This window comes from Pteropus alecto, unplaced genomic scaffold, assembly GCF_000325575.1.
Source record: "Pteropus alecto unplaced genomic scaffold, ASM32557v1 scaffold45, whole genome shotgun sequence".
NCBI classification, from domain to species: domain Eukaryota; kingdom Metazoa; phylum Chordata; class Mammalia; order Chiroptera; family Pteropodidae; genus Pteropus; species Pteropus alecto.
In genome coordinates this window covers 36,275,774-36,286,936 of record NW_006442491.1, presented here as the reverse complement: position 1 = coordinate 36,286,936, position 11,163 = coordinate 36,275,774, and the positions used below count along the sequence as shown (strand labels likewise).

General features: G+C 53.1%; 2 protein-coding genes across 2 annotated transcripts in view; one reads left to right on the top strand and one right to left on the bottom strand.

Annotated features, from left to right (window-relative positions):
• Positions 1-261: 261 nt before the first annotated feature.
• The window catches only part of RTF2 (replication termination factor 2), a 32,011-nt gene continuing 21,109 nt past the window's right edge, over positions 262-11,163 (bottom strand). The window contains exons 6-9 of the mRNA XM_006921933.3: positions 4,992-5,105; positions 1,963-2,017; positions 1,758-1,853; positions 262-987 (exon numbers count right to left, since the gene is read on the bottom strand). Of these exons, the coding sequence (XP_006921995.1) occupies positions 812-987; positions 1,758-1,853; positions 1,963-2,017; positions 4,992-5,105 (441 nt within the window). The 3' untranslated portion in view covers positions 262-811. The remainder of the gene's footprint in view (positions 988-1,757; positions 1,854-1,962; positions 2,018-4,991; positions 5,106-11,163) is intronic.
• GCNT7 (glucosaminyl (N-acetyl) transferase family member 7) overlaps positions 6,338-11,163 on the top strand; it is a 10,620-nt gene continuing 5,794 nt past the window's right edge. The window contains exon 1 of the mRNA XM_025039704.1: positions 6,338-11,163. This exon is cut by the window's right edge and continues 817 nt beyond it. Within this exon, the coding sequence (XP_024895472.1) occupies positions 11,032-11,163 (132 nt within the window). The 5' untranslated portion in view covers positions 6,338-11,031.

Genomic DNA, 11,163 nt, shown 5'->3' with positions numbered 1-11,163 from the left:
AGCGGCTCCCCCGGCTTAGGCCCCGCGGGCAGGCTCAGCTCTGCCGCCGTCAGCGCACCTCATGGGCGAAACACGCGCACCTCACGGGCGAAGCACGCGCACCGGCTTGCTGTACGAGCCCCTTCCACCGTCTGCCGAGGGAGAGGGAGAGGGCGGCGTGCACACGACATCACGGAGCTGCTCCTGCTGCCATCCGAGGAATGGCTGCAATTTTCCTACCTAAACATGAGCGACGAGAGCGCGAAGGACGGACAGACGGGAGGAAAGGCAGACTTACTTTATTTCTGTATCAGATCGTCAGGTGCCCGACTCAAGCTCTTCTATCTTCAAGATGATAAACTACGGGAACCCCCGCCCCCCACGCCATCCCCGCCCCCTCGGCCGGAGGGAGAGACGATCCCGCGCACAGACCCACGGGCACAGGGCCTGGGGACGGACCCTGCCCAAGTGCCTTCACGGGGCTCGTTCGCCGGGGCAGCGCCACCACCAGGATTTTAGTCAAAAGGCGCCAACCGCACTCCCAGGAGGAATCAGAAGTCTAACCATTCACACGTAGAAGGTGCAGCCACCGTGCGGGCCGGGCCGTCAGAAGGTGGGCGTGAGCGCTGAGCCTGGCTGGGGTGGGGGCAGATGGGGCCCAGCACGGTCACTCTGCGAGTCACCCCCCACGCCCTCTCCCAGAACCCAGGCGCCTCACGAGAGGGAGTGACCACACGGCTCAGGGGTTTGGAGGACACTTTATCATGCGTGCAGAGGGCAATGTAGCAGGGACGGTCCCCAACCCCCATCTCTGGGGACGAGCAGCCGGGCCTCAGAAGCAGTAGGACGTGTGGGTGACCCAGTGGGCCGACTCCTCCCTGGAGCGCTTGGCGGAGCTGTGGCTGGTGAACAGGGACTTGTACGCCTCCGACTCCCCGCTGGCGGCAGTCGGCCTCTTCGCGGCCGCGCAGGGCGGCCTCCCGGCTCGGCCCGAGGAGCTCGCGCCCGCTGCAGGGAAGGGAAGAGCCACGGCTTTCAGGCTGGGCGAAAGGGCCCCCACACACCCGTTGCCCCCCGCCCCCCCACAACTGTCAAGTCCTAGGAGCAGACGAGGCTGCGACCTGTGACCCCTTCGAGCCACACTGCCCCGCGACATGCTCGCACGCAGGCCCCAGCCCCATGCACCGAGCATCGGGCCCTCGTGGCAGGCGCCTGCTCCCAGGGACGCGGATGCGCCGGGCCACCGTGTGCAGAGTGGGGCCGGGGCCGGGAGTGTGGGTGTGCTCCTTGCACACGCGCTCACACGCTCTAATGACCCTGTGTCTTCCTGTTTGTGAAGTAAATACTACTTTTTGAGTTGCAAGTGGTGAGTTTCGGGAGAAGCGCCCTGAGATCTGGGCCACCTGCCACGTGGCTCTTTGACGACTCGGCCGACAGGCGGGTGGCAAGAAGGCTGGCTCTGAGTGCGCGTGTGGAACATGCTAAACCCCAGCCCACAGGGCTCAGGGACACTCGTCCTGTGACCCCAGCCCACTAGCAGGCCAAGCAGCCTCGTCGGCCCGGCACTAAGCGCATGCGTGACAGGGACGCCGAATGGTCGGCACCCGTGCCCAGGTCCCTGCCACCTGCCGGGCTCCAGCTCAGGGTGTATTAACTGGTTCTTGTTAGTTCCCGAAGGGGGCCCCACGAACTGCTGGGAGGCAGTTTCCGAATCCAGGCCACTGAACTGTGACGGGACCAGGTCCCCACGCAGCTCGCTGTGGCCGCGGCAGGCCCACCTGCGCCTCGGGGGGCCGGGCTGATTCTCTTCTCCCTGGCGTCAAGGCCGGCTTCCTCGGGCCTCCCGCTCTTCACGTTTGATGGCCCTGCGGACTCTGTGAAAGGGACAAAGCGAGCAAGACAAAATCAGAACGGGAGCGCGAGCTGACTCCGGACACAGCCGCAGCCCTGCTTTGCTGACGGACGGCCGCCCTGGCGTCTTACCTTCACCGACGTCCGGCTTTGAGGCAGCCTCTGCCGCCTTGGGTTTCTTCACTTTCTGGGAAAAGAAAGAGGACACGGGAGGTGTGCTCGGATGCCCCCAGCCCAGGGCCAGCAGGCTCGCCTGCCCGCCGGGAGCCTGTCAGCAGGCGACGCACTTCCCACACACGGGGGTCGCGCTGCAGCCGGCCCTGACGGCTCGCTCCGAGCCTGGACCCTCTGCACGCGCTTCCCATCGCGCTTGGCCTCACAGAACACGTCTGCGCACATCTGCTGTGTTGTATTCCGAACATCACATTCTCAGAAATGTTTAATGAGGATGACAGATTTCAGTGGCAGGAGTCAGTGCTAATGGTGACCCCGCACACACACGAGCAGGTCACTGAGTAACACCTAGCACATGTGGGCGTGCGACGCCGGCCAGGACAAACACACGGGACCGTCCCTGTCCGTCCTTCCCAAAGCTGCCCCAGGGCTCTGGAGTTTGTTTCACTGTAAGGACCCGAGGCTTAGACTGAAGGACACTCTAGCCAATTCTCCTACACTCTGGGGCACTTTTGGCAGAGTTTTAATTCTGTCCCTCAGAATGTCAAATTGGTCAGCAAACATGTAAAAATGCAAACTAATCACTTTAGAACCACACAGCTGGGCGAGAATTGGTTCAATCACAGAAAGGACAAACAGGACCATGTTCATTCAGACTTTACTTTAAAAACGCCATTTTCTGAAGTAGCCAAAAGATGGTGCTACAGACACACAGCCTAATTATTTCTGAAGGCTCTCATCCCTAGAACACAAGGAAAAAAGAACAGTTCTCGGGCAGCAGCCTTGAACTTGTAATATATACATGCGACGTGATCTGTAACACTGTCTAAGACATAAAGACCTGCCGTTCACTTCACACATGCAAGGCAAGCGTTCAAACCCAAGGGTAACACCTCATCCTTCAAAAACAGCGACAACTGTTAACTTCCAAGCCCTCCACTCTCGGCTGAGGTTATTTGACAAGCGCCAAGCAATAAGGAGAGAGAGAGGAAACGCTACGTCCTGTTTCCAGCTGCGAGTATATTTGGGAAATATTTGGTATCCTGGCAGCAGTATCTAAGAGGCATTCCCCAAAGCTCCGGTGAGGGGCATGTAAGTCTCCCGGGGCTCTGAACAACCTGACCGCAAGCCGGGGACAGGAGAGACTCACCCAGGTAGATGGGGAACCACCACGCAAATGTCCCCAGGAGCGCCCTTGAGAAAACAATTTTTCCCCTTGTGCTTTTTAAAGACTGAGTTCGATTAATGGTAGCGATGAACAAGCAGATCCCTCTGGGAACTGTCCTTTGTCAAAAACATCAAGCTTTTTTCCTTCTCTTTTGTTCATATGATATGCAATCACAGTAAATTAGAAAACCAACGTAGAACGAACACACTTAAAAAGTTTCACTTTTAAATCTGCACTCAGCCCTTTAAATATATCTCGTGAATGCTGCAGCAGCACCTTAGAAAACTGCGTCTCATAGTCCTTCTGTTCAACTTGATGACAAAGTCTGAGCACCATTCCTTGCACTACAGAACCATTTACATGCATCGTTTATTTTCTACGTAAGGAAAATGATAGAAAGGAAATGCAAATAAGATGTGGCACCGAGAATTCTGGATCGCCACATAACAACAATACTGCTGTCTTTAGCATCAGCCTTTCGAGCCTCGTGACTGCGAATTATATATTATTCCAAGTTGATATGGCCCTGCTCTTGCCTCTATTATGATTAAACAAAAAAGAAACTCTGAAAAATCTTTAATCACTGTTATCACTGGTAAATGTGAGCCACACAGAGGCAGGCTATTTTTTTTCCCCACAATTTTATGTCTTCAGGACACTGAAACTAATATTCAACTAATACTTCAAGCATTTTTTTTGGCCTAATTCTGATCACATGCAGTAATCTGTATTTTTACAGAGTGAAACATGTGCTGCTCGCACAGACTGCGGCAAATACTGTAAATACTTAATGCATTTACTGCTGGATCCAGAGTCGATGGCGCATTGAACAATTTTTTTGCTGATAAACTGTTCTGAGGGAGATCATTAAGCAATGATCCCCCTGCTTATGGAAAGGGGTTCCGAACGGAGGGACACAGAGCCAGGCCTTCACTCCCGCACTCCACCCAGAGCTCTGGTCCCCAGCCAGCTGACCAGCGAGTACCACTGGCCTCCCTCCAGGACAGCCGAGGCAGCCCCAGTGACCAGACTCCCCTCGAGGGAGGGCTGAGGGAGGCGGCGGCTTAGCTCGGCTGCTCACAGTGCTGTCCCAGGGGCCGCAGCCCCAGGGGCGGAGGGAAACGCGGGGGCTGTTACAAGTTACGAACACCGGTGTGCGCAGTCGTCCCTCGGCACGGGGGCAACTGGTTGCAGATCCCCCATGGGCGCCGAAACCCGAGGACGGCACAGCACGCGCACAGCCTACCCCGCACGCAGACCAGGGCAGGGCACGCCTGCGCGTCACGCGTCTGTGTGGGTGCAGCCCAGTGCTCGGCGTGTGGACAACTCAATTTCTGCTTTCTGAAACTTTCTGGGATTTTTCACCCCGAGTATCTTCCACGTGCAGGTGGCAGAGTCCACCGACACCGTGGACGCGGAGGGCTGGTGACACTCCTGCAATTGGTGACGGGCAGCATTCGCCGTGAGAGCCGTTCCCTCCCGCTCGCCTGGCCGCACTCTGTGCAGAGCTTTATAGGCACGGTCTTTGTCACCCTCCTGACAACGCCCGTTCCAGACGGGTGCTGTTACTGTCCCCTGTCCTGCGCAGACGTCCCCACCTCACTGATGAAGAGGCTGAGCGGGAGAGGGAAGCGCCGTGCCCAACACAGCGAGGGTGAGGACGGGCCAGGGCTGGACTCTTTTGAGAGCCCAGGCCCCTCCAGGCTCTAAAAGCCGCCTCGGTCACTGCAGACCCGAGGCAGCGCCTGGCTGCGGCCAGCAGAACCTGAAGGCGTGTGCCCAGGATGCGGGCGGGCGCGGGGCGCGCAGGGCCCGTTACCTTCCCCAGCTTCGCGCGCAGCCTCCTCTCCTCCATCCTGCTCTTCAGCACCTGCACGTCCTCCCTGGTGCCGTTGAGCACGACGACATCGTCCTCCTGGAAGGCAGCCCCACACTGAAGAGAGCAGAACAAGGACAGATCCCGTTACCATGCGACCACCCCACAGAACCCCCACCCCTCAGTCTGACCACAGCCCTTCGGGCTCTTGGGAAATCCCGCTGTCTCTTGACTCAGCCAGCTTCAGAGCCTGCTGCCTTAGCTGGTTATTTACTGTGGTTCTGTCCCCAAAAGCCACTGCTTCGGGTCAAAGTCAGCTCCTTTTCTAGGCTGGGTCTGGTTCACTGTCATGACTGAAGAGACCTTCCCCTGACCCACCCGTCCTGAGGTCAATGCCACAGAGACGTTACATAAGTCACGACAGGGCGGTGAGTACGGCGTCCCGACAGGGCTGCCCCGAAGAGGAACTGGTCTGCTATCACCGCAGAGGGGCCCACGCGAGGGGAACAGCCTGTTCTGCAGGAGGAGGTCCCCCAGGACGCCCCACTGGGAGACGGGTGGAGCCTTCCCTTGGGGAGGGGATGAGAAAGAATCTGCAGGGACAGAATCAGGTGGCGGAGAGGCCCCGCGGGGCTTGGGGCTGGGGCCACGGCACAAGCAGCCCCCTGAGCACGCAGCCCCCTGAGCACGCAGCCAGAGGCGGGGGCGGGTCGTGTGTTTGTTCCCGTCCGTCCCTCCTTCACCACTCCGGGCTTCCTGCAGCTTCTTCCCACCACTCCCTGCCACCCCGTTCCTAGCGTGTCCACGGTCAGCAGCCTCCGCCCTCTAGACGTGACAGTTTGGGTGTCCAGATGTGACTGTGGACCCTGTTCGGCACGCAGTTGGACCGAGTTGTATTTTTAAAGTTGAATGAGCCAATAACGATTAAAAGATGGGAACCTCACATTAAGACTTGAGATACCCTGCTCCTTCTCTCCCAAATCCAAAAGATCCATTAATACCAGACCCACACCCTCAAGGCCGCAATTGCCTGGACCTGAGCAGGGGCATGACTGGGCAAAGGGCCCTCCCACTGGCTGCAGGCCCCGCCAGCTGTGCCTGACCTTGCCAGCCTTCGCCTGACCCCGGCGCTTGGGCGGAGTAGCCCATCCTTGGAGGGCAAATGAAGCCAGGGCAGAAAGCAGGCTTTTGTCACAGTGCCCACTGCCTGGCTGGGGCCCTTCTCTGTGGTCTGAATGGCACAGGGTCACTTCAGAAAGGGAAGGCAGGGCTGCGCCAAGGCACAGCCGGCCCAAAGGGACTGACTCTCTCTGCTTATAAAAGTAACACGAGACAAATTAAAAAACACCCACATTTTCCTGCAAATGTACTTTTCCATGTGTACTGTTATTGCACAGTTGCACAGCTGAAATGATACATTTATTTTAAATTTTGCTTCCTTTTATCACTTTTAACTTGCATGTCCAAAAAATGGGGGAAATGGTTAAATAGATAATACATTTCTAAAAAGGAAAAGCATATAGTTATTTTTAGAGTTTCTGACAACATAGAAAATGCCTGTCATGTGTGCGAGGCACGTTTCTTGGCTTCACTTTTCTACTAGATGTGTGTGTGGGAGGCCTGAGGGCAGTGCCAGCAAGTGAGAACGTGAGCAGCCAGACGGGGGGAGGGTGCCCGGAGCACAGGTCCCCGGGGCCCCAGCAGTGGAGACTAACGAAGGGGCGGGCCCGCTCTCAGTGACAGACTCCACCGCCGGTGCTCTGGTGCGGCGCGCCCTTGGTGGGGCTCCAGAGGACACAGGCAGGGCGAGGCTTACCCCACCCTGAAATCCGGCCATGCTCACGCACTGGGACTATTGTGAGTGATGCTTAGGAGGCGAGGTTTTAAGATCGTAAAATGACTTTTATGTATCCCTCTACTGAAGAGGGCTGGATAACCACACCCGGCCTCTGACTCTGAAAATCATTCAAAGACTGACCCGCGGCCAGGACTTCACCCAGAACCCCAGAGCCACCGTGCGGCCCCTCCCCAGCCCAGGTGTGTTCTGGCGTCGGTTTTGTTTTGTAAGGAGTGGGCCGGTCCTGAAGGCACACTCAGAGAAGCAAAAGCAGCACGATTTTTCAATCCACAGGTCGGGATCAACAAGAGGACAGTGCCCTGGGGACGAGAGGGTAACGGAACCTGCCGAGTGAGTGTGCACGGGACTCGCGCCACGGCCGCTGCAGCAGGAGCGAGGATGAGAGAGGCGGCCGCGCAGGCGGCAGCGTGGCCGGGAGCCCACCCCGCAGAGCTTGACAGGCACCTGCCGGTAAGTGCTCCGCGGCCCGCGCACCGGTCACGAATGGCACAGGCCGAGCAGGGACTACTATTAAAATAAAATGGTTTCTTTTGCTTCCTTTACGGTTTTAAAATAGAAATACTGAAATATCAATAACACTGTAAAATGCAGGTGTAACAGGCATCTTTACCCCCGATTTTTCATTTAAGCCAAAGAAAACGAAAGTGGAATATTTTCAAGTATGAGATCAATAAGAGTTTACAATTTTAATGCCACCACTGTTCGTTCCTCACATGGGGGACAGTAACTCAGCCAGCCTCGAGGCCGTGTCCAAATCCTCAGCTTGCATTTTGTGCTGATAATGAAAATGTTATTTTTGTTGTGGTTGATTTGAGTGGATATCCTAAAATAAAAGTTTTCCTCCTCATATCGAAGTGGCTGAAAAAATGTATATGCCTTTTAGAAATGTTATGATTAAGCATGTTATGATTAAGACATCTCTTACTGGACAGTCGGACAGTCTCTGAATTCAAAATTAGTCTAATATCATAAGCTCATACAGTTCAAGAAAAACCTGTGTTAACTTGCAAGGTGCTTTGAACATCATTCTGAGCTCAGAGCCCAACAAAAATAACACACCCAAATATTCACTGCTGTGACTATAGTGATGTTTCTTAGGATAAACATACAGTAAATGGAGAGAGCATCCGGCATTCATGGTCTGGGGGTCATACTATTTTGGGGGGCTGGTGAGCACTAAGCACCCCAATCCCACGCAAGCAATGAGCACCTCCCCAGGCCAGGCTCAGCGGGGGGCGCACATCCACCCTGTCCCTGTGTGCCTATGAGGCAGACACTATCAATGTGCCCCATCTGCAGTTTAGAAAATGGAGAATTGTTTAATCTGGTTAAGCTCTAAAATAGTAACATCCTAGAATATACAGCAAAGTATTTTCAGTTCATCCTTAAAGATGTCCATTCATTATCTATTTACTCATGGGAATGACCTTAAAAAAAAAAAGCATAAAAGATTCAGCAAAAGGACTTAGTTCATATGGGATCTTGTCAGCTCCCCCGAAGAGTCTTTATAGCAAATTAAACCCCATCACAACACATTTTAAATGACTGCCCTTAAATGAAGTGTTCTGGTGGTAATACACAATAGCAAACCCAAACTGTTGACTTTCGTTTTTGGTTGTTAGGGCCTGTTGGGGGGCGGGGGGTGGAGGGAGGTAAGGAGGTGGGGGTACTGTAGAAAGACAAAGAAGAAGAAAAACATACTCACTGGCTCTAATGATGAGGATGCTAACATGCTTTGAAACAACCCCTGGAAGTATTTCATGCTTGGACAAAAACATAAAATACGACGCAATTCCACTCTGGGCACGATAATTGAGAATTCTGTTATGGTAGAGATTCTAACACTATAAAAAGGAAAAAAAAATCAAACATCCTTAACTATTAACTTTGGTAATGACTACTACTGAAAGATGTTCTACAGTATCTCTTGGATATTGTGTCTTCAGTAAACTCAGTGTATAATCTTCAAAGCATTATTCACTGTTCGGAAGCCACTTAATTCTACTGTCCATTATATATGTTTATCAAAAGCTGCAGACATGGAAGACTAAAAGATCATCAAAGTGTCTAAAGCCCAGGAAATTTAAATTAAGGAATGACAATGCATGAAAAAAGCCTTAAAACGCTCTTTCACATACTTCCAAAATAAAAATTTTAGAAGCCATTTGTGATTTCAGTAATACATGAGGAAACAGGACACTGGAATGGTAAAAGTGGGTCTGGTCTGGACAAAGAACTTTTATGTCTGCTCCATAATATACAAGAATAACCGCCACTCTTTCTAAAGTCTTTAAAAATCAATAAATATTTTTTTAAAATAAATATTTTAAATATAACTTTCTATAGAGGAAAAAGGTGGGTCAAAAATCAGTAGGACTGTACTCTTTTATGAGCTGCAATATTCCCCACTTGGAAAATACCGCTTAAATGCCTTGGAAATGAACTTGATGATAAAGAGGCACCTGTTTAACACTTCCTCGATCTCTATGGCTACAGAGCTGACTGCACAACACGGAAACAAATCAGCAACAAAGCACGGAGGCTGGGAAATCTTTGCAGCACTGGAGACGGTGCTCGTGACTACTCACAGAGGAGACTCGCGGGGCCCTCAGCGCTGCTTCCTGGTGCTCCCCATTACCCGCCACAGGTCCTGCTGCAGTGACGGCAGAACTGCATTTACCGTCACAGCAGGGCAGTCCCTGGGGTGCATTTACAAGGCTGGCCTGACGACCTTGAAAGGCTCCTCCAAACGAGGACAACAGAGCTGGCCCCATGTCCCAGGTAACATGGCATTCCAGCTCTCAAAGTGAACCTGGGCCGGGAGAAAGACCTAACTGGGCCACTGTGGCCACAGCACTAAGGGACAGGTGCAAGGGCGGCAGGTGAACGCTTAAGGCCACCAGCGTGCCCGAGGCCTGTGGCCTGAGGGAGGGAAAAACACTTAGCCCAGCACTGGGGAAGGATGGAGCATTACACACGAGACTTCCTGCATTTAATTAGCATCAGCTACTGCAAACGCCCAATCTCCCCCAGCGCCCCCCGCCCCTGCTCTGGGGACCACATGGGGTGCGATCTGTCAGTGAAGCGGGGCTCACATCTCTGTGACGGGACCACAATGTTCTGCTTTGGCCACAAACTTAGAAACAAAACCAAGACAACAAACCAAAAACCCCCCACGCCCCTCCCCACACTAAAGCGACAGCACTGGGGAGCCACGACAAACTATCTGCTTCACCTTTAACCCAAATTCCCAGAAGAAAAGTAGTTAAAAGCTTTATTTTCAATTCATTTCAAGAAGGTATTTCCTTCCTACCGAATTTCTATTTTTATAAAACATTTTTATGATCTAAAAAAAGTTTTTAGAGACCAGATGTGAAATGTTTTAATTACAATGGTGGTTGTGTTTATAAAAAGCATTGTATGGTTTATCAAAATGTCTTTAAAATTATGCCATAACACTTTGGGGCAATCAGTGAACATTTACTAAACCAAACCAAGTCCCATTTATAAACGGGGACTCTCATGCGTTGCTGGTAGGAATATAAAATGGCACGGCTGCTTTGGGAAACTGTGGCTGGCAGTTTTTTAAGAAGTTAGCCAGCCATTTTAATCATCGGTTTTTACCCCCAGAGAAACAAAAACATAGGTCCGTAGGACTCGTGCACAAGTGCTCACAGCATCTTGTAGCATCTGAAAACGGGACACGACCTGTGTCCACCGACAGGTGCAGCGGTGAACTGTGGCATGTCCACAGGACGGAACACTGCTCGGCAGTAAAAGGGAATAAAGTGCTGATGAATGCAACGATGTGGGTGAATCTCAAAATCATTATCCTAAGTGAAAAAAGCCAGGCAGAAAGCACACGGTGTAGGACCCCGTTCCTCTAACAGGGCAGAGCGCCCACGAATGCAGAGACGGAGCGTCTCAGCGACCGTGCCGCACGGAGGCAGAGAGGCGCACGAGAACACGTCCCGGGTCAGGGACACGCCTGCTGCGTGTCCGTGGTGATGCCTGCCTGGGTGCGCGCACACGTAAAAACGGATGGAATCATACACTCTATAAACATGTGCACACCAATAAAGGGGGGGGGCGTTAAAAACATCCTAAATTCTATCTGTTGCTCTTTTAGGAAGCGTAAACGATTTTTCGAACCATGGTGACGAGAAGGCACTGGGCGCTTGCAACATGAGCCAGCTGCGCGTCACGAAGCCTGGACTTCTCGTGTGCGCGGCCATCTGCGTCTCCGTTTTTCTCTACGTGAGGGTCCCGAATCGAGAGGAGTCGGAGGAGGAGCCCACCCACCCAGCAGTCGTGGGA